The 24,997-nt window shown below is 35.4% G+C and overlaps 1 protein-coding gene across 1 annotated transcript in view; it reads left to right on the top strand.

Moving 5' to 3' along the window:
- Positions 1-24,997, top strand: part of insra (insulin receptor a) — a 95,634-nt gene that overhangs the window by 38,882 nt on the left and 31,755 nt on the right. Inside the window, exon 3 of the mRNA XM_056478596.1 lies at positions 20,785-21,106. Within this exon, the coding sequence (XP_056334571.1) occupies positions 20,785-21,106 (322 nt within the window). The remainder of the gene's footprint in view (positions 1-20,784; positions 21,107-24,997) is intronic.

Here is a 24,997-nt window from a genome sequence, read left to right as displayed (position 1 = left end):
GGACCTAAAAATGCGTCTGTCCAGGGTTTCTAAATCTCCTAAAATGTCCAGAATTTGGCTTTTGGTTTCGCTTTTTAAGCCGTCGTCATTTTTATTTTAAGCCTGATTTACTTTCACTTGGCTTCGCAGCTGACAGCGCGTGCACAACCGCAAGACATAGAGAAGCATTCATATAATTAATTCTTTGATCTAAACCACTCAGATAAACTTTTCTATTTGCATCTAAGCTGGCTGCAAAATGTTTACACACTGTTAGAAATGGTTAATTAACTCATTTGCCTTATTTAAAAACCCGACACTTTTTATTCTTGTTATTATTATTCTTTTTAGAGATTTTCATTCCATGTTTTTATTCCTTTGTCATTTATTTCTTATTTACTGTTTTTTTTTTTTTTTTTTTTTTTTTTTTTTTTTTTTTGATGATGTTGATATTTTACATATTTTGTAAACGTCTAACATACTTTGGCAATACTGCACAAAATGTCAGCAGCAGATTTTACCTGTCAGGGGGTGCACATGGCTCCTGAATAGATTAAAAGTCAAACAAATAGTGGATTTCTTTTTTCTTTTTTTTCGTTTAAAAGAAACAGTGTACAATAAATAAAATATTGTTTAAAATTTTTGTGGCATAACCATGTCCAATGAATAAAAAAAGGTGTGTTTCAATCTGGCTACCACCGCAAGTATATTTCAAACCTGAAATTAAAATATTTTTTTTTATATGTTAAAATCAGTATGATAGGATGTCTATAAGCTAATGTGCTCCAAAACAGTGACTAAATTCTTAAAACAAATATAAACATTTAAAGTTTTGAGTATTTTAGCACTTCCGCCTAAATGAATCAACATTTTATTTAATTGGCAGAGCTGTGATAAAAACAAAATGCTATTGGTTGTTTTTATAAAGAGGAGGAGCTACTCTATGCCCCACCCTCTCTTCATGTGTCAGTTGAGATAACATCAAACATTGAATAAAAAAATGCAAAAAAAATTCACGGGACCTTTAATAAGGACTATCTTATTGAGCTTATTGAAACTAAAAGAATTCTGCTTTGATTTTTTTAGTACAGTAACATTTTTTACTAAAGAGAAAAGTCATGCAGGTCTAAGAATACAAGAGTAATTTAGTGATGACAGAATCTTTAGGTGAACTATCCCTTTAAATTTTTTCAATTTCATGTTCATTACAGTCTCAATAAATTCATTCAACACAATGACGAAGACACAGACGTCCTACGTAAATGTTTTTCATTTGCACGATGCACCAGGACATTCGTCAACACTTAGGTACAGTTTATTTGGTGCTGTTTACGAGCCTAGATCATCATGTCTAATTTAGATATCCTGTCTGTCATTGCAATACTCAACTCGGCGGGAATGAAGAAAACGTGAGCATGTCCGATCGTGATGTTGGAGTGTTTTTCCTCCATTACGGGTGGCTGGCTGCCTAATGAAAGTGTTTACAGCATCTGTCTCTGCTCGACTGCTAGTAGCCAGCGTTTCACCGCCTGCAGTGTGACATAGCGCCGTCACCTCTCTGAAACCACGATTAACCCCGAACACAGAGTCTAATTAATAGCTGTCCTTCTAGCATCTCATTACTCCGTCTCCTCACAATCACGCATCTCTGACGTGGTAGATATGGCCTCCTGATCACACACATCCTCTTCGATGCGCTCAATGAATGTGTAAGTACACATTAAAACAGCCTCCTGTCAGGCTAAACGGGTTACAAGGACCTAAACGCATGTGATAAATCCAAGAGACCCAAATGACTGCCAGATTTTGAGCCAAATGTGTGTGCTCTATGACGCAGTTTGACTTAATATAAGATTTTGTTTCTTGACCCTGGCATGAATGGCGATTTGTTTGGCACTGGTGTCTCCTGAAATGGTCTGATGTTCTAAATGGACGTCTAAATGCCCCATTAAAATCAACAGTGAGAATTAGCTATATTAAGTGTATGCTAACTTTAAATTATAAAACAGAATTTTATGTATTAAAGGAACAGTTCACCCAAAATTTCAATTTCTGTTTTTGTTTACTCGCCATTCACTTTGTCCAAACCTGTTTGAGTTTCTTTCCTCTGTTGAACACAAAATAAGATCTACAGTATATGGTCGATACTATCTGTAATAATATTTCTTTCTATAGATGTCAATGGTTACAGGTTTTCGTCTTTCTTTTATGTTTAATGGAAGAAAGAAACTTAAAGTTTTCATGTTTGATAGAAATGTAAATTTAGATTTTTTTTGAGGTGAACTATCCCTTTAAAGTTTAATAAAATGATTACAATAGGATTACAATAGTTGATTTTAATTGTATAGTTAATTTTGATTGTAATTCTTAGTTGTCATTAGGCCTGTCACGATATCTGTTATTTGTTGTACAATATATTGCACCAAAATATATTGCGATAAATGATATTATTGTCATTTTAAGACCATTTTATGCCACTCATCATTATATAATGCCACAATGACAACATAATATCATCACAACACATGTACGCTCTTCCAAAGCACAAATCATATTTTATTCTTAGGAATATTTCATTTAATTATAGTCATTTTAACAATTTAATAATCAGGCATTGAAATCAGGATGTGAAAAGCAAAAATATTCAACAGGTAAAGAATAACAGAGGCTATGTTATCTGTTACCAGTTCTATTTTCAGTTGTTAGACACCCACATGAAAATATTCTCAAGTAATTTATGGTAAACACTATAGTGTTTTTTAATCGTACTGACACGGACACCTCCAATAGTGATAGATATGTTGTAAAATCAACTAAAATGTTGCTATTGTTTTTTATATGTGGGTGAAATATATTGCATTAGGGCTGGGCGATTAATTGAAAAATAATCGAAATTGACATTTAGAACCTATAATCGATCCGCCGGTTCTAACTGAGCGAGTTTTAGCTTCTTGTACATTAAGGTAGCATTCAGAAATATCAAAACCCCCACGAAGAAACTTGACACAGAGAAACATTAAAAACTCGCTGCCAGCTAGCATTTTTGAAGTGTTATTGCAGAGCAACACAAACACCACGGAGAAGTTTAAATACACGGCTATGCACAGGGCAAGGACGATCACTCGACGCAGAAGGCTTTAGAGTCTTTAACCTCTTAAGGCCCAAGGTGTTTTTTTTACATGCATTTTTTTATTTCTCTTTGCTATTTGGACTTATTGAAACCTAATTAGAATAAAAATCTAAATATCATCTTTTGATATAATATACTTTTAGAGAAAAATGATGTCCATAAATGTGGACTCGTGGTCCGAATTTACATAAAACTGTTTTTCCTGAATTTTTTTAATGCTTACAGTATACAGCATAGAATTTTTTTTACTTGCTTTGACTATCAGAGAGTAAAATCAACATTTTTTTCCCCATTTATATACTGATTTCTATACTTTTGCAGCCAGGTCTGATCACTGGTCAAGTAGGATGATGGACCCATTCTTAAGCATTCCTTTGCTCTACATTGACAATGATTGCAAGCTACACCAGAGATGCCTTGAGATTACACTAAAATTATTATTTACATTAAAATATTTGTTTACAGAAGATGCAAGAAATGCACTGTCTAAAATATTTACAGGATATACAAGATTTACTTTATTTAGAATACTGCTTATTTTCTACTTTTAATATGAAAAACACTGAAAATAATTTATTTTGTTTCCAAAAGTGAAAAAAATTATTTATTTTCACTTTTTTCTAAGAAAAAACTGTTCAACGTTGATGTTCAATAAATAATCATAGATAGTAGATAGTGTGTGTTTATTTAAAAATCAAGTCATGCACCCTTCATTCAAAAATCTCTTGTAATATCATTATCTATCCAATCATTATCTATATACAATTTCATTAATCGTAATCGAGGTGAAATGTTCGATCAACGGAAATTTAGATTTTAGGCCAAATCGCCCAGGCCTAAATCGCATCACAAAAATGATTGTGGTCATGTCCATGTGTTGTTTATTGATTGTGACAGGCCTAGTGGTCATTAAATTCACTTTAGTTAAACTAACTGATGTTAAATAGAACTTTACTTTGCAGAGTTTACAAACAAAAGGCATTTAAATAGTCACAGAATTTCTAATATTGTGGGCCAGATTAAAATGTGAAAATGTTTATGTTTGAAAATAAAATTTGTATCAAGTCTTCAAGCGTTTGGTGCTATGATGAACAGCCACTGCTATTACAAGAAACTGAATAGGCCTCTACTTATATACTTAAATATATACTTAAAAGGCACTCTAAAAGTTCAATAGTTTCTGTTTTTTTGTGAATATAGTATCCTGATATTCTTTGCATATTGATGCATTGGAAATTGTTACATCTGAGATTTTATTGAACAGTAAATTAATATTTCAGCATTCATGTCTGTATTGTATGCATAAAGTTCACTCACCCTTTCTTTTTTTCTCTGGTCTTGATTTACTACCACATAATATAAACTCCTTCACATGCTTGGGATTTTAATTGCTAGCCAGTAGTTTTCTTTTCACATTTTTTTTTTGGTAGATTCACTGAAACGTCTGTACTACAAATTTATAAGATGCAACATATGACTTTAAAATAATGAGATTAAACAAATATTCATAAAAAAAAAACTACACTTATAGAATGTGTTCACATCTTTTTTGTATAGGCTTAGTCTCAGTGGGCATACTTACTGTACTATATTTTATGGAACATTAGTGCATTCCAGTTTACTAACATGTTTAACATAGTATGTCCAAGGTGCCTGCCATTTCTTGTTAGCAGGATGCTGAGATATAAATTCAAACAAATTGTGACAAATAGTCAGTGATAATTTATATTTGATAGTCTTTTTAAGGAATAGTTTGCTGTGAATATACCCACCCAAAATGAATTATCTTTGATTAATAATACCTTTATACATTGTCAGGAGCCACAGGTATTAATTTTGTTTTGAATGTTTTTGTGACTCTGAAAGTACCAATAGTCACTGATTTACATTTTTTTGACTCGCAAAGTACCACAGCTTTAGTTGACGAGCTTGAATTAACAGCAAGTTTTTGTGAGAACGAAGTATGAGTAAATTATGACCAATGAATGAAGAATTATAGAATTGTGTTATATTATGCCTTTTAATACAACTTCTTTGCTGCCACTCAACACAATAGGCGACAAAAACAGGGTTATCAAGGGCATTCAGAGTCTCCAGCATTGTTTTGGCAGTGAGAGTCGGGTTGTTGTCATACTAAATCTTCTCTCTGGTGTGAATCTGAGCCAGTCTCTCAGTCCTTGCTAAAAGAGAGGATTGTCCTTCAGGAATGCTTTTCTAGTGCTTCACAGTATCTTGGAAGCTCCGAGGGGTCATCAGGTGCTTCATCACCTCTTTAACTCTGTTCCCCAAAGTCTTCAATGTTCATTTTATTTCCTTCTCCAAGGTGAGACCGCCTCAAGAATCTAAAAGAGTTCATTGGACTTTATGGCTTGGGTTTGACAAGTCATGTACGATAATTGCATCTGAAGATTTTCTGTATAGTTTAAATTTGAGTAGTATGGATGAAATTTAAACAGTATATACGTCATGTTGCCACTCACAAAAAAGGTACATTGAATGCGTATGTTGTAGACTTGAGGCCTGTTCACACCAAGCATGATAAATATAAATAAACCACACACATATATATATATATATATATATATATATATATATATATATATATATATATATATATATATATATATATATATATATATATATATATACAGCCACACTGACGAGGATTTAAAAAAAAATAATAATAATTGTCTCCAGCGTGCTACTACGACATCTGACCATTGAATCCAGCTTGTGTAATCTATCAAATCAAGCTTATTTAGAGATCACAGTCATTGTAGTGGAATAAAAACAAAAACTATTTTTCTCAGCATTTCTCAGGCAATGCAAACACTCTAAAATACCTGAGGTACTTTAATTTACTTTTTCTCTTTTAACAGAGGGGATTGGGATGCACCAAAATTAAGCTTAGACAGAAATTATGCTAATTATTAGCACCATTCCATTTATGGCTATGACTGTGTACTAACTTTACTATAGTCAAGGTGTTGCAACTGCATAAATTAATTTTAAAGTTTAAAAATAAAATAAAATGTTCTTTTTTTGGTTACTATGGTTTACTACAAAAACCATAGTTTAACTGCAGTTCATCTTGTAGTTACCATTACTACAAAAACCATAGTAAAACCATAGTTTAACTGTAGTTCATTTTGTGGTTACCATTACTACAAAAACCATAGTAAAACTATAGTTCATTTTGTGGTTACTATGGATTTACTGAAACCATATTGTAACTATGGTTACTATAGTAATAACATGGTTAATTTTCATAAGGGTTTGTTAAAGGTGACCGTTTCACTTAATGAAATACTTTACCTCAGGGAAATTCTTCCACCCTTTAGTTAAATTACTTAAGGACTTTCAGGCAAATGGGCACTGATCTCTCTCTCTCCTGCTCGGTGCGCTACTCCCTCTCTCCATATCCATCGCAGTCTGGATCATTTTGCATGCGTGCGTGCTGCTTTAGTTCAAGCTTTCAGGTGATGATCTTTATATTGCTGATTGAGAACAGTCATGCTAAAGTGCAGAGGATCTAAATAGATGGAATAGAATTTAGCCGTTCAGACAAGCATGTGCAGGCTGTGGTTTCTGTTTGCATCATCACAACTTACATTTTCGGTCGTGTTGTTTCGGTGGTAAACTTTTGGCCGAAAGCTGAAAATGGACTTTTGGGCCATTTTCGGCTGAATTTTCGGTGGCCGAATATTCGGTGCATCCCTACTTAACATCATGCAGCAAGCTTCTCCACAGTGTTATCTGTATAACTTTTACATTCCCAATATTTGTCTATTTCAATGCATTCTGACTGACTGTCTCATTTTATAGCTGAGAAAAATCATTCTGAAAGTGATCTCAACTATATAGATACATCTTTATTGTAGTTGTGGTCTGAACTCTACTGTTGTTTTACATTCAGAACAATTTTAACATCTGCGTTTATCATTCTTTATGGTTACTGCGCTTGCTATGCTTTATGGCTCGTTTGCCATATTAACACATTATTTATACATTACCATAATTCTTCCTCGTTGTGTTTTGATGAAGCTTTTAAATGACCCTCTTCCACTGCATCAGACAGGCTGGGAAACATTACAGTCCAGAACATCCTGCTAGTGTCGTACAACAACGCCTTACTCTGGAATTAAACATTATTTGGACAGGAGGTGTTCGTCAGCCTCGGGTTGCTTTGGCAGAGGTCCATAAATGAAGAATTAGTCTTGTCTTCACATGAGAGGTGTAGTTAGTGCAGCGTGGTCTGTGTTTATATATCTATGTGTGGGTTACCTTGTTGTCGTTCAGCTAGGACAATAAAACATTCCTGATGAGGAGTTATATAAACAGAGATCTCACAGGAATTATTGAAAAACTGGTGAAAAGCAGAAGGGAAGACACTGGAAATGACGGTCATTGATCTTAACCTTTTCAACACACATTACGTTATGAATCATCGTCCTTTACTGTTTTTAAGAGTTATGGTGTGTCTGCTGTTTATTTGGCTTGACAGATCTGCACCGCTGTGTCAGCCAGGGTCATTAATCACCTATTAATGAGATTTGTCTGAAATTAATCTGAAATTGGCTGATAACTGTGCCTGCATGGCCGATTAAAAGCCAATGTGTTTGTCCCCTGTTGTGTCAGCTGTCTACAGTAAAAGTCAGTGAAATGTGTTCTTTTATATTAATATCCTATTACATTTTTGACAGAGATTTTGCACAGTGAATTAAAAATTACACACAACTTTACACATTTTGACAGACAAAAATATGAGGAATAACTGTGTTAACATTGATGATAAGTAGAAATACACCAAATTTTGCGCTGGTCGGTCAGCAATGGCATTTTCAGTTTTCGGCTACCTACCTACACCTACCCCAAACCTAAACCCAACCATCACAGCTATTAACGTCTACATCTTCCCCAACCCTAAACCCAACCATTACAGTTGTTAACATACAGCTGCGAGATGCGGAAGCTTTCACACTTGACACGCTCGCCATTGTACTGTTATTTGCAACCACTGGGGGCATCATGTCATGACAAAATGGATGAACAAGTCAGCGAGTGGAGTTGCATAATGGAGATACTAAATGAATGAATATAACAATATATCAAATGATTTGGTTGTGGATAAATTTGGAGACAATTCATGAAAACCTTTTGTGAAAATGTTCTCTGTAAGTATTTCCGCCATCTTGCCAACAACATCTTGTGGTGACATCTCGCATGGTTCAATGGAATATCAATAACCACAAGTTACGCCTCTCTATCTTTCTACAAGCTACGCCCCTTCATGTTACCCTCTTGCTGTCTGCATACAGAAACTTAATAGAAAATAATAGACCCTAAAACAGCCTCATCGCACTGCCCAGCAGTGTTCGGTGCACTGGATTCACTCACTTTAAAGTGAGGAGCCTATATCGTAGTATCTGTTCGAAGCAGATTTAACACCAGACACGGAAAGCGATGCGCTATGAAACCTAATGATTTCAGTGCGCTATGCAAAAGGCCTGTTTGTTTCTGCATTGAGTAGAGAGCATGTGCAGCAGAGCATTTGGGTCCCAGTCAAAGTTCACAAAGCAAAGTCCACTCAAATAACGCGCTGACAGGACAATTCAATCTAGTATACTTGTTCCTGCTTCTTATGATAGCATTACTGTGCTGTCATGACAATGCTGATAAAATGTACTTGTTCTCTGTCAATGAAATGTTTACCTTTTGACTTGACATTTTTGAAGTCAGTATAATCAAAAGTTATTAAAAGTCTTACAAAATTATTTAATAAAATAATAAGTAATTATTATAAAACAGTTTCAGTTTTCAGCCAAGTTCATCTAGAATTTTCAGTTTTGGTGCATTATATTATAATATATTATTTTATATTATATTATATTATATTATATTGTATTATAAAAAAATTACAAAATTATGATAATATATTATCATTATTTTGACCATATTATGTTAGATTTTGGTGTATGATTTTTATCTTGCAGGTCGAGTTGAATCATAATTTGAGTCTATTCAAAAACTAGAAAATAAAAAACAGTTTACAAGTATCTAGAATAAATGATATTTTTTGGACCAATAATCAACCACCTACAGTATGTTAGCATCTGCACATCGATGTCCTTGCAACTTCACATTATGTTTTGGCTGTTTTGGATAGACAGACAATCATTTTTTGTCTTTATTTTGCCAAACACATCCAGATCAGTTCGCCCAGATATTGTCGCTGGCTCTACCCTACTTTGCCAAATGATCCTTTACTCTTTCCAAGAAATCCTTTCACCCATTTGGTCCGTTTAAGGGGCCCCCCATTTACTGTAGTGAATTCCTCGCAATATGAAGCTTGAAAACTGTGTGACAAGTGCACAAAGCAGAGCTTAATTTCATAAATGGCCCTTTCTGTATTATGCGCATGATTTTAATTAGAAAAGACATTTTCACCGAATGCTCCTACAAAATACAGTAAAGTTTGCATGTGGTTGTTTTGGTCTTAAAGAGAATTATCCGGCAGGAGAATCTGGAGTCTATCTCATGGCCTTTGACCCAGTTTAAAGACAAATAATGTCCGGAGATAGCATGTTTGTTTTTCCTCTAGCACTTGTTAAGATGTCTGTTATTTTTTATTATCTTCAGGAGCTCAGCTTGGAAAATTTGAGTGCTTTTTATCATGCATTTCCTAACCAAATCTTTTGTTTCTGCATAACGGCATGAAGCAGTTATTACTCCAGGCAAACGTCTCAGGTGCTAAATGGATACTATGATGAGCCTTAGCATAAACTGCTGTGTTTTTGCAGTGGCGGAGAGAAGATTTTGAGAGTTTGTCACTTGCTGACGTGTCAAACTTTGGCTGTCATAAAAACAATAGCTCTCTAGTGCTGCCTTTCCTTCCTGCGGTACAGCTGTTTGTTTATAGACTGAACTGTATGTGATCTATGTCCAGCGAGGGGCGGTTGCCTGTTCTGGGGTCAGATTCTGTGTTTTGGTGCCGATGGCTTCCTTTCACACACCTCATGTCCCTTTGGTGCTTCTCCCTTTCTCTGTCTCTTTCTCTCGCTCACATGTAGCGCTCATTCCTAATGGAAGTTGATCTCGTTTCAGGTGTTTGCACACAAGTGCTATTTCTGATGTTATAAACTGAATTGAACCTACCGACGCAATTCACTGTTTCTGATAAATGAGTCACATGCGGCCACCCACCCCGATGTTGAAACGTGACCCAGATCTAGCAGATAGATGCCCAGAACTTGAATGAATGAAAGCTAATGAGCAATGAATGGCTCCCTCTGTACACACTCCCATCTGCACTCGGAGAGAAGGAGCTGGAGTGTTATGTTGCTTGCCATGGCTCTAGTTTTATTTTGTAATGTTATTTTGTGTTTTGTTTATGCATTTGTCAGAACGCAAGGTTTTTTTTTTGATCAGAGGAACTTTCATTTTGACCAAATAGTCAATTATTATTAGTAAAAAGAAATTCACAATGTTGAATGAATGGATGGATGGACAAAAGGTTGGCTGTGCAAGCATATTTATTTATAATCAGCAGTACAACAGTACATTAAACATGATATTATAGTATAATATAATATTCCATTTACAAAAGTGATTTTTTTTTAAAAATACATTGAAAGGTAGGGCTGAGCGGTTTGGGGAAAATATCTAATTGTGATTTTTATTTATGTATTATTTATTTATTTTTGGACAGATATAGCGATTTCTATTTGATTTGTGATTTTAATTTTGCAGTCAAACCTCAGCTCAATTATCTGTATCGTAGTTTCTTACTGCTAAAATGCAGTGAATGTTAGTAAAAAAAAGGAACTAAAAAGATATTAACTTTTTTAAACATTTATTTAAATTAGTTTTTAATTCATTAAAAAATGAAACGCTCATTTTTCTATAGAGCAAACAGTAAACATGAAATGAGCTTACCTTTCTGTATACAACTCAAATAAGAGAGATAGTGTAGCTTATTACAAAAACAAAAAAAATCTATTTATAAAATTACTGAAAACTCCACAAACTAACATGGCTGAAACAACTCTGAAATTATACTTTGCTGTTGCTTGTTACTAGATTGAGTGTCACTGCTAATACTTTCATTGACTTTTTATCAAGACACTCCTCATATAGCCGCCTGTGGTGCTTTTTAGGCGCTTTTTGTTGTATTTCCTTGTGCTGTTGCAACAATTCTTACAAATTACCTGTTTTTGTTCGTTGTCTGTGACTTTGAAACTAAAATATTTCAATATTATGGAAGCTGTGTTTTTCTTTGATATTAATTTGTCTATTAATGCTTCTGAAGCAGCAAATGCCACCATCCAACTATAGTAAGCTGTCTGTTTGTTGTTTTTATTGTGGACGTTCTGTGAAGTTCGGTTGTGCAATTCTGATTGAGCAGAAGCAAAGTGTGCTCACTCAATTGGCTAGTAACACTATCACACACAGATGGCAGTCACACATTTGTTTTGGGCAGGAGAAATTAAATAATACATATATATTTCATATCGCTGCCTCTTGCGATTTAGCTAATCGCAACGTTTCAAATCTTGATTGTGATTCAATTTCGATTAATTACACAGCCCTATTCAAAGGACATTAAATGCTTTTAAGAGGCTTTTAAATTTTTTTTTTAATTAAACCACATTCTTGTATATTACAATATTTTCAGTTCCAAAATTTAACAATTGGTGAACATATGAGCCAAAAATGGTCTCATAATTTGGGGTCTGTTAATCCTTCTCTTCAACTGATTTGTCAGCTGGACAAGTCTGTTTTAATTGGCCTTTTTTGCATTATATGTTATAAGTGAAACAAATTTTTAGAGTGTTTTTAGATTCTGACATTGCCTTATTTTGTTTTTCTGTGATAAATATTGAAAAATACTTTGTTATACTTGGAAAGAATTGTTGATCACACTTAGGCAACTTGGACAATAACCGTTTTTAAGGTATATCGCGGTTTGGAAAAGTCAAGGTTTTAAAACCACCCAAATTTACTGCTATACCATTCCTACGGTATATGCTAGATTTATTAATTTTTTTTTACATTTTTTATTTTTATACATTTTTTTAGAACAACAGTCTCTCCAGCAAAAAAGATATCCAATGATGGCGTTTTAAATTGTAAAGAAATCTGCGTTTTTAAAACTAATCAAGACAACAGAAGTCAATGATTTATTTTAATTATTTAGCCTGACATGCTTACTGTAACAAAATGTTTTAAATGTTTCTCAAAATAAAGTATATCGTATTCAAAGGGGAAAAAGGTTTTAGTTTTTTACCCAGACATTTAAAAAGAATATATTTTAAAGCAGTAATCACAATACCATAAAACCGTGATATATTTATTCAAGGTTATCATACTGTCAGAATCTTATACCGGCACATGCCTGATCACACTTTATTTTAAGGTTCAGTTCTCGCTCTTGGCAAGCCATTTTAACATTTGCTTCAATAAACTCCTAATTTGCTCCTAATTAATAGTTATTAAGGTAGTTCATGTATTGGGTAGGATTAGGGATGTAGAACAAGATCATACAGCACATGTGCTTTATAAGTACTAACACGCAGCCAATATCTCAATAACATGCATGCTAATAAGCAACTAGTTAATAGTGAGAATTCGTCCCTGAAGTGTTGCTGAATGTATTAATTTTGATTGATTGGGATGATTCTGTAGGGGAGTGAATCATGCATAACATGTAATAAACAAACTACAATCATAGATAAATGCAACAAAGGAAAAATAAAAGTGAAATAAACAGTGAATGCTTTATGGTTTTGTATATGTAAAGGTAAAAACTACACTCAAGTCATAATATCGATGCTAAAATGTTATATTGTGCAGCCATTTTTCAGAGTATTCATATTTTGCAGCAAATTGGGAATTATGGAAATATGATTCTTTGATTGTGCTAATGTAAACAATTCATTCAACCCTTAATTTTCCTTCGGCTTAGTGTAGATCAGTAGCTGGCAAAAGATTCAAAAACAACTCATGAAGGTGATTCAGAGCCGACTTTTTCTTTTTAGAGAGGATATCTTTATTTATCATGTAGTCTTTTTGATAAAACTTGGCAATCTCTTTATAGTCGAAGGACAGCTGCATTACAATCTTCAAAGATAGCTTTCTAAACCCCATTTGACCTTCTCTCTCATCATCAAATCATTCTTTTTCCACATATGCCTGACAAGTTATTGTGGTAAATAACATATTGCTATTATAAAGTGCCAGAGTCATCATTTATTGGTTGACAAAAGCATGACATTCTTATGATTTAAAACTTTACTACCTGTATTATATTTCAGTATTTAAAAAAAACAAGCTGTTTTAATATATTTTATTACATTTTTATATTTCACAAATGGAAAGTTCAGAAAAGAGCAGCTGAAATATTCTGTATCATCACAAAACCTTTTTAGCCACATTAATGTGTCCTTGCCAGTTGACAATTTGCCTTGTAAAATGATATTTGGATGACTTAATGGCACAATTCTCCTGAATATTATTTTTGGCATCAAATAGACGCTACTTAACAAGCAAAATGAATCAATGACAGCAGCACTTCCAGGATACTCTACTCTATAATCCATCTGTTGGCGAACAGAAGCCGACATCTTCCAGAGCAGAGAAACAAGTTCGTCTAACATTTGTAGCAGTATTTTTTTTTCCCTCCCCTTGCTTTTCTGCCCAAGGTTGCAGGCACACGGGCAATGAAGGGTTAAAACACACAGTGGCCCTGCCTCACTGTTGCTACAGACCATTGAATGGCTACCTTCTACAGCCAGCGAACACATTGGTTAAGGTTGAGGGTGGGTCTGCGGTCAGGCCTGTTAAATGGCCTGGACTCTCTGGATCAGGAGTCGCAGTGCGCGTCGCGTGTGTTTGCTCATATCCACATTCAGCTGGAGAGCCAGCGGAAGAAGAGAGAGAGAAAATAGGAGGCGGAGGGCTTTCAAAGAATAGATAATAAATTTTCACAGAAAGACATTTTGGAGTCAACAAGGTTGTTTTTAGCACAGCATGGAATTCTTCTTAATTTAATGTGCTTTCAATTGACACGATCTTTGTGGCTTGACTGTTTTTTCCAACTTAGCGCCTCCATTGTTGTCACATGTGTGCACACACACACACGCACGATCTTTTCGCGGCAGGCAGTGAAGTGGCCCTCCCTGGATTGTCGTGTATAAGGGACAGAGGGTAATGTTGTTTTCCTCGAGTTGGCTGACCTGGTGTCACCTGACATTTTGAAGTGAACAACAACAGCTATGCGCAGACTTGATCTGTACCATAATGTGCAGTATAAATGCATGTCAACGGACTCTGCTATAGCTGCACGATATTGGGATATTTTATTTTTCTGCAATAAATATTGTGAAAATTGTTTCTCAAGGATTTAATAGCTCTATTTGACAGTTTTCTGGGGAGTTAACAGTATTCAAGTACAGAAACTGCATAATCACAATGTAAATTACGCTTTTCTTATTTTGCTTTTTTTATTGTTTCTAGTCTAAATATCAAATAATTCTCTGATATTATATATATATATATATATATATATATATATATATATATATATATATATATATATATATATATATATATATATATATATTAGTTTTTTTCTTGTTTGTTTTTTTTTTTTTTTCACCTTCAGAAGAAATAAGGCAAAATTTAGAGTTAAGCAAAAAATTCAGCTAGATTATCTACCAATGGTGTAAGTAAAATAACCTATAATTCTGGACTAGAAACGAGACAAAAATTTAAGAGAATTTTTTTTTCATAAATTATATAAATTCTGTGTAAATAATTAAATCTTTGATATCTGTAAACATCGTACATTTTTGTACACATATTTTAAACTATCTTGAACAGCTTAGTCACAGGCCTTAACACAGGTTTAACTTAGCAGTGACTCTATAAATGAGTGTTCTGTAGCTCCTGATCAGCTCTAATTCAGGCTTAACGTTGCGTATCTTGTGATGTGACTACTGTGTATGTGCCCATTGCGATGTTGATGCTAAAACAATATATTTTGTGCAGTCCTAGACTCTGCCAACTTATTTTATAAAACGTGGAACCCTGTGATTTCTTGTCGAGACCTCATCTTCTTTGTAAATGGACCCCCCCCCCCCCCTTTTTTTTTATTCTTTCGTTATTTGAGGAAAATGTTTTATTTTTTGGGTAATGTTATGTTGTTTGCATAACTGTATTCCACTATTATTCTGTATGTTTAAAACCAGCAAATTATACTATATACTCACCGGCCACTTTATTATGTACACCTTACTAGAACCGGGCTGGACCTACTTTTGCCTTCAGAACTGCCTTAATCCTTCATGGCAAAGATTCAACAAGTACTGGAAATATTACTCAGAGATTTTGGTCCATACTGACATGATAGCATCACAGATGCTGCAGATTTGTCTGCTGCAAATCAGTGATGCGAATCTCCCGTTCCACCACATCCCAAAGGTGCTCTATTGGATTGAGATCTGGTGACTGTGGAGGCCATTTGAGTACAGTGAACTCATTGTCTGGTTTCCTGAACATGTCTAAAATGATTCGTGCTTTATGACATGGCGCGTTATCCTGCTGGAAGTAGCTATCAGAAGATGGGACACTGTGGTCATAAAGGGATGGCCATGGTTGGCAACAATACTCAAGTAGGCTGTAGCGTTGACACAATGCTCAATTGGTACTAATGGGCCCAAAGTGTGCCAAGAAAATATCATCCCCACCATTACACCACCACCAGCCTGAACCGTTGATATAAGGCAGGATGGATCCATGCTTTCATGTTGTTGTCGAATAATTCTGACCCTACCATTCAAATGTCGCCGCAGAAATCAAGACTCATCAGACCAGGCAACATTTTTTTTTTAATGTTCTATTGTCCAATCTTGGTGAGCCTGTGCGAATTGTAGCCTCGGTTTCCTGTTCTTAGCTGACAGGAGTGGCACCCGGTGTGGTCTTCTGTTGCTTTAGCCCATCGGCCTCAACGTTGGACGTGTTGTGTGTTCAGAGATGCTCTTCTGCATACCTCGGTTGTAACGAGTGGTTATTTAAGTTACTGTTGCCTTTCTATCAGCTCGAACTAGTCTGGTCATTCTCCTCTGACCTTTGGCATCAGTAAGGCATTTGTGCCCACAGAACTGCCACTCTAAACCCTAGAGATGGTTGTGCACGAAAATCCTAGTAGATCAGGAGTTTCTGAAATACTCAGACCAGCCTGTCTGGCACCAACAACCATGCCATGTTCAAAGTCACTTAAATCACTTTTTTTCCTCATACTGATGCTCAGTTTGAACTGCAGCAGATCCTCTTGACCATGTCTACATGCCTAATTGCATTGAGTTGCTGCCATCTGATTGGCTGATTAGAAATGTGTGTTAGCGAGCAGTTGGACAGGTGTACCTAATAAAGTGGCTTGTGAGATTTTACATGTCATGTATTTTACATGCATTTTACATGTCATGTACTTACTGATATTCAAGTATCTGCCTAATTTATAAAAAAGCATGTTAAAGACAGCTCTGTTTTACACCTTTTCAGCATTTGGAACGAGGTGTTGAGGAGCTCTTTGGAAAAACTGAGAATTGTTTTGAACTTGCATATGAATCCATTTAAGCCGCTCTGATTTCTGCCAGCGTTCTCGCTTGTCTTGACTACTTTTTCTCTATTTTCGCTTTTCTTTTTTTGCCTGCTCAATTTCTGCAAAGCTCTACATAATTTCACTTTTTTCATGATCCCTGGGTTTGTCAGAGCTTGTCATGAGCATTTGGAAATTTTTAGAGAAGCCTCGAAGCATTTCGGAAAGATTAGTGTTTGTCTAAATCGCAGAACACTTGTCAGAGGCTTTAACGTGGTGTTAAAAGTGTGCTGAATACTTAATTGTTAAACACAAGGCAGGCCTGGAGATTTCAGCGTTGTGGCGTCTGTGTTGTCATGGAAGCAGAGCTGTGTTTGCTGGCCTTGTACTAAACCTACACCAGGATTGTGTTTGTTTGTGGCGTTAGCATCACTGATTCAAAGCCAATATTCCATTAGGACACACACACACATACACACACACTTCCTCTGTGACTTGTTTTTAGTCCTCTGGGCATCTTAATGGGATTCATTATTGTGTCTTTTGCTTTTGCACAGCTCTAATAATGTTTGTGTGTCTGTTTAGTCATAAATCAACAGGATGTGATGCTAATTGTTTTATCTAGTCTATATATATATATATATATATATATATATATATATATATATATATATATATATATATATATATATATATATATATATATATATATATATATATATATATATATATATATATATATATATTTATTTATTTATATATATATATATATTTATTTATTTATATATATATATATATTTATTTATTTATATATATATATATATATTTATTTATTTATATATATATATATATATATATATATTTATTTATATATATTTATATATATTTATTTATATATATTTATTTATATATATTTATTTATATTTATATATATTTATTTATTGATTTTTTTAAATTAATTTATTTTTTTCCTATATTAGTATTACTTTTCTCACTAAGACTTCAGATGTTTGATCTTTTATTAAATTCTTTTTTTTGATGATAAAGTAAATACAAAAGAGCATCATCTTTTCATTTTAAAGGCAATCGTTCAAACCAAAATGAAAATTCTGCCATTTACTCACTCGCCAAACTAGGGCTGCACAATATTGGAAAAAACTGACATTGCAATGTTTTCATTCACTGCGATATATATAGAAATATAAATGCAATTTCAGCAGATGACTTGAATAGCTTGTAAATAATTCAAAATGTTTGATTGTTTCAGATGATTCTGTAGGGAAGCGTGTCTGCATTAAATATGATTTTAAAAATGACAAGCAAAGTTAAATACAACAGAGTAAAGATGCAAATAAACAATGATTTCTGATTAGTCAAACAGTATTCAGAAGCAGAAATTACACTATCATTTTAATTGAGTAAGTACTTACATATAATGTTCAATTAATCTTGAAGCTACAAACATTCAGTGTGCCCAAATGGCTCAAGTTTGCTTCAGATTCTTGCAGTCACCCTAAAAACACATGCAAATAATAAACTTTCACTCTAAAGTTAAAATTTGAAATTACTCCAGTATGTTATTAACTGTAATGTCTGGCCAACTATAATCCCAACAACATTGCAGGTGCCTATTGCAGACTCTCACATTGGGATATTGATGCAGAAACAATATATCGTGCAACACCAAAGCAGTTTCATATATTTTGTTCCTTTGAACACAAAAGATATTTTGAAGAATGTTGGAAATCTGTAACTATTGACTTTCATAGTATTTGTTTTACCTATTATGGAAGTCAGTGGTACAGATTTCCAACGTTCTTCAAAATATCTTTTGTGTTCAACTAAAAAAGAAAAGGTTTAAATTCTTTAGTGAAGGGTGAGTAAATGACAGCAGAATTTAGATTTCTGAGTGGTCTATACCTTTAAATAAGTAATATTGATTTATTTATTGTGTTTGTTTGTTCTTGTTGGCTGAGAGCTGTGGAATATTCTAGTGGTAATAGGACTGTTCCAGCTTCTTCACCTGTGTATGTGGTAGAGTAATGCAGACAGAACTCTGTAGCTTTATGGATTTTGTTTTATGCCGCGCTGCATTATAATCCCAATCTGGGAGGAAGATCCTCTGTTTTGTCATCATTAAGACATTAAAAAAACTTTACATAACCCAATGGAATAATTTAAATACTAAGGAAGTAGTATTTAGTAGTCCTTACAAGATCTTTTCTCTATAAATTTATGCTTTTCTTGAAAATGGCATTTTTACAAAACAATTTGAATACAACAGCATTTATAGGCACTCGACACATCAATTTGTATAAAAATCAATTCTGCAACAAACCTGTGTGATTGTCAGAGGGAGATTGTGTGTTCGTGTTCAAACACACAGGCAATTGCATTCATATGCATGTCCGAGAGCAGCAGTGCATGCTCCAGCTAGCCATGCGTGGTTTATTTTTAACAGGCTGTCTCAGAGACGAGCTTGCAGGTCACATTGTTAGAAAGGGGCCAGTAAAGTCACATACAGTGTTTCCAGAGGATTCTGTACAACGCTGTAGATCCTCTTCCCTGCTCTGCAGGACCCCTGTGACCCTCGGATCATTCTGTATTTATCTTTATGGTTTTTCCTCTTTCTTTCCTTTGCCTATGCCACACATGGCCTCTTTCACCTCCATCGTGTAGGTGGGGGTGAAGAAATATGTAAACAGCGACTTCAGTGGGAGAGAAGGACCTACAACAAGACTCTTGTCAAACAACTGGCAGCAGTGTGCTGTGCTGTGCTGTGCACTGTGAGTTTATGGAGTTTTGTGTGCGTGTGTCTACGACGGAAAGAAAGAGGCATAAAAGGCAGAGGAATGCTGTTACACCATTTTAGAAACTGTTTATCGGAGTAGGCCATTTTGTCATTGTTTTAATATTTACAATCGTAACCTGGCGTTGCAGCAAGTTAAAACATGACTGGAGTTACTGAGAAAGCACTTAAAGCTATATTACAGGTGAAGCTTAAAGTATTGACAGCATCTGTCAGTTTCCACTGGAAATATTTTGGCTAGTTAATTCTGTAACAGAAGTACAATATATAAAACTTGTTATTTTTGCATTTACAGTGGAAGTCCTAACAAGTTTTAGCACCTGTTTCCAAAGTATACACTTCATTTATTATTTTTTTAATCGGCTTTCTCAGACACTCCTGTTTTCCTTTAAGTGGGAACGCTGATATCAGGATGTTCACAAACAAAATATTGTTAAAACAATGTACCCTTTAACCTGGAATAAGGGCTTTTCACACTTACAGTTTTCTGGATGTCAGCTTGGATGATGTAAGTGGAGTTTTATGAAGGCAGGAGTGCATTTGAAAACTGTTCGCCTAACAATGGTGGTGTTGGTTAACCATTAAGGTTCATGCAAACGTCAGTTCAGTTCATTCCGATATAAATGCAGTGATCATGAAATCATAGAAAGTTAGCTGCAGTTAAACCATATAAAAAGGTTAAATGCTACATACAGTATGTGCAATACGGAGTCCTTCAGTCAAACTCAAGTTTAGACCAGGCAATCAAACTAAGTGTGAAAGAACTGTTAGAGGAAACATTATTCTTTTAAAATGAATTTGTTTATGAATTGATAAAGTTCCGCTCTGTTAAAAAAATGATCTGGGATAATTTCACATGAAATCAATATAAGAATACCAGCAACAAATATGAAGAAGATGCAATGTAACTCTCAATACAACTTTGTTTTAGATGTCATGAAGCAAAACACCTGAATGATCCTCATAGAGAAATCTTACCTCATAAGTACAATTTCTCTCTCAAAAGTGTTTTAATTGAACATGTTAGATTGAACATGTTAGTACTTTGATGAGTGACAGCTTAGGTGCTGGCTCCAAACAGTGCAAAATACAACAACATACTCCAAAAAACAAAACATGATACTATTAGCAATGTTGATAGTAATACATCGCACTTCATGTAAAGTACTCACTATGGATATCTATCACCTTGGATAAAAAAAACATCTGTATGTTCCCTTAAAATAATTGCTCTGAATGTAACCCCTGTTTCTCTGTTTCTCCCCACAGTGTGTCCATCCTCATGCAAGCACCGCGCCTGCACTAAAGACAATCAGTGCTGCCACGACCAGTGTCTCGGCGGCTGTTTGGAGCCCCACTCGTCCAACAAATGTGTGGCCTGCCGCAACTTCATGCACAACAACATGTGTGTCGAAAAGTGCCCACATGGTTTCTACACCTTTAAGGGCTGGCGCTGCGTCAGCTTCAACTTTTGCCAGGAGCTCCACAACAAGTGCAAGCAAGGCAAAGGTGACTGCCACGAATACGTCATTCACAACGGCGCCTGCATCCCTGAGTGCCCTTCTGGGTACACCACTGTCAACTCCACTACGTAAGTAACCTGCTTGTGTGCTCTCAACAAACACGCACAAATACTAGCGCACATCTACTCCAGTGTCTTTAAGTGTACTTCATGGATGCATCAGGACCCATTTAAGCTAAATCGTTTGTGTATGAAGTGTGACCTGTTGTGTAATAAGGTTTCCAGGTTACATAATTTATTTTTAATGTAACCCCCCTATTATGTGTTTTTGAAAATGAGCTTGCATGCAGTGTGTAACACAGCTCTAAATGAAGTGAAATATCCAGCTAAGGCTTAAATCTGAAAGTTCACAGTGTTTAAAACTACTGATTAATCTATAAAAGAGTCGACTCATAGTGCTTAGAATGAATCATTTTGATAATAAGTCTTTAACCGTTTCAGCGTGACGTTGATACGAAACTTAAGCCCCGCACATTTGTGCGCGCAACCCTGGGAAATTTTTAAAGCCCCGGCCCTGCCCACAAACACAGTAGCAAGAAAAAAAAACTGTGTTGCCAGATTGGGCTGTTTCGAATTTGATTGTGCGGGTAAAAACCTGTTCGATAGGCTTTGGGTGAATCAGTCAGCTACATCTGGCAACACTGAAAAGAACACTGTAGCAGACACCGGTTAAATCATGTCGCAAAGACGCTGCTCTCAGCTGGTTATTATTGGAAGTGTGCGGATGAACCAAAGATGAAATTGTGAAGAATCAGTGGTTGAGGTTTATTTTTGCAAAAATAACTAAGCATTACAGCCCCAGCCTTGTGCTATGTTCCCTCTGATGAGTGCTTCTACACGCTTACAACAGGGGATTAGTCGGGCGTTTCTTAAAGGCAGGATCAGAAAAGACTATTGATGTATGCAGGGGCGGACTGGCCATAGGGAGCGCAGGGAAATTTCCTGGTGGCCTGACGGCCAATCTGGCCTGCCAGCGTGAATCTGGCCTGCACCCTCTATCCAACCCCTCCCCCGTCGCGATCGCCGCACCACGCTCTATCCACTCACCGCGACCACCCCGCTCTTCACTTTTGGATCGCTTAGTCTGCCTGATGTATAATAACTAGGTGGTTTTCCAGGAGAAATAACAAATTGGGAGGGTGATGTTAGATAGGTCTGAAATACGGGCGACTCTTGAGAAATACGGGAGTGTTGGCGGGTATGCTCACACATACACTATGCACTCTGACTTCAATATTGATAAGTGGTGGTGGGCATTTCTCTTGCTCTGAACCCTGTTGACCAATCGCAACAGACTGGGTTATCGGTCCAATCATCGTAGATTAGCATCGTGCTAAGGAGGGGTTTGGGAACAAATGAATCGCTGAACGATTCATATGGGAGTCGCTGGGATAATTAGGTTAAAATAAATGCATGTTATAAGACAATGAAAGTGTTTTGAAAAAATTTGACCCTGCTGAGATATGATGTGTTATGTCGTTTAATCAAGATAATAAAATAAACAAAAAACAACACGCCTTTCAAAGACCACCAATCACTTCACTGAACAACAGTCACGGCATAATAACACATCCATATCTCAGCAGGGTTTGTCATGGTTTGGGTCCACTAGAAACATTTCCGTTTTGTTACGTGGATATTTGCAAGTGTTGTGACCAATTTGCTGCATGTTTCTTTACTTGTTTGTGTTGTGACCAATTTGCTGCACGTTTCTTCACTTGTGCTTTGACCAATTTGCTGCGCGTTTCTTAACTTGTGCTTTGGTCAATTTGTTGCGTGTTTCTTCACTTGTTTGTGTTATGACCAATTTGCTGCACGTTTCTTCACTTGTTTGTGTTGTGACCAATTTGCTGCACGTTTCTTCACTTGTTTGTGTTGTGACCAATTTGCTGCACGTTTCTTCACTTGTTTGTGTTGTGACCAATTTTCAACACGTATGCTGTCAAACTGATGAAGATCATTTCTTTATTTGCTGGTGTTTTTTTTGTAATTTCATGTGCTTTCTTAAATTGCAGCGCGTTAAGCTTTCTTGACCACCGTAATTAAAGACTAAAACAGACACATTCAAGAATATTGAATTATCTATTTATAAAGCAGCTTTACCAGTCACTTTGTGCCCCATTTAGTCTTTAAACTTGATAATCTCAGAATTGACACTTGACGAGGTTAATTTATTTTATGTTGTTCACTTAGGCATGAAAAGAACTTTAAACTCCTGAAGCAAACTTTATTTTGGACTAATTTGGTTGAAATCAGGTCTCACTAGTTTATTCTTTGGTTTCAGTTAAACTACAGTTTGGCCTTTAGTAATGTAAAGGAACAAGAGCAAGAAAAAACTAAACTGTAAATGGGTGTACTGACCTCAGTCGACTGTCTGAGCCTTGTTTTGGAGAGCAAGAGGGAGAGTGTGCATTAGAAAGGGAGCGTTGTATGCTAATGAGGGCATGTTTGTGAGTTTTAAAGTGGCACTGACCTAGTGTTAGGCTTGGCAGTTCTGTTTATGCCCAATTTAAGAAGGTTTGAGTGGGAAAAGGTGGACTGCAACTGAACGTTTTACAGAGCTTTCGGATCTCAGTTTTGTATTGTTTGTTTGTGGCGGAAATTTAGCATGATCAATGTCTCTTAGCTTTATTTCCTCTCATGCTATGTCTATATGTGTATGGGTGTACATATGCGCATCACGTAAATGTTGGGTCCTCAAAATGTCTGGCCTGTTTCCATACTTCTTTTTGGTCTAGCAATGGTCAGACACTGGGGGAAAAAAACAAAAATGCAGCATACAATCAAATTGAGATGTTCATACAAGATTGGATCTTAATCTACGATTTGACATATTTTTATTATTTTATCGTACAATTTTTTTAAAATGTCACATACTTCAAGTACAAAACAATGCACTTTTAAGCCCAGTTTACACTGCCAGTTAAATGTTACCCAATTCCAATTTTTTGCTTGTATGTTACACAGATCGGCTCTGTTCTAAGACCGTGTAAACACAAAAAAACGCATACATTCAGATATACAGAGATCGGTTTCAGGCCTCCGTCATATGTGGAAATAAATCAGATATAAATCGGATATGTGACAATGCGACTATCATGTAAACGGGCAGATCAGATTTATTGAGGCATTCTGTTTTGTACCTCATAAAACTTGTGACAATGTGGTACTTCTCCGTGGTTTGATGACGTAGAAGGAAAAGCATGTTTGGAGACGCCGATGCGGTAAACAACAAAAACAGAGGAAACATGGAGGAGGAAAGTGGTCAACGGCAGATGTTACCTGCATCTGTTATGACCCTTTCCCTCCTCTTTTGCTTCAAATCAATTTTAAAGTTGGGTGAATTTCGCATATTTCGCAGAACTAAATGCAAGACAATTTCTTCCATCGTGGCTAGTGTGGCGCAGATGCTAGAACACGCATTTACACATGCGCGACATTGTAAATTGGATAGCAAGTGTAGACACATTAATCGGATATGGGTCACAATTAAATGAATGTGTAAATGGACAGGCAAAAAATCTGATATAGGCAACAAATCGAAATTGGGCATCAAGACCTGACTGTGTAAACGTGACCTTAGATGAGAAGTGTGTGCTAGTATACAGGAATATGTTACTGCCAGTTGAGAGTTTATTATGGAGATCTAAATACAACTATTGAAAAAATGGAGACATTGTGAAAATGTGTTCTATGGAAAAGTTTCTATAGATTTTGATCATTTTTGTTTTATTTTGTAAAATACTGATGACATTTCGATCAAATTTTAAATGAAAATGTCCTTTTGCAAAAAAACAGCAAAAAATGATAGTTACACATGATCAAATTGACTTTTAGACAACACATTACAAATGTTTTAACTTTAGAATAGTTAAGAAATCAATATTTGGTGGAAATCCCTTTATTTAACCCCTTTTATTCTTGACGTAATGATTGTATTTTTATACTTTAATGATAAAT

This window comes from Danio aesculapii, chromosome 2 (genome assembly GCF_903798145.1).
Source record: "Danio aesculapii chromosome 2, fDanAes4.1, whole genome shotgun sequence".
Classification (NCBI taxonomy): Eukaryota; Metazoa; Chordata; class Actinopteri; order Cypriniformes; family Danionidae; genus Danio; species Danio aesculapii.
This window is presented reverse-complemented; position numbering and strand designations above follow the sequence as displayed.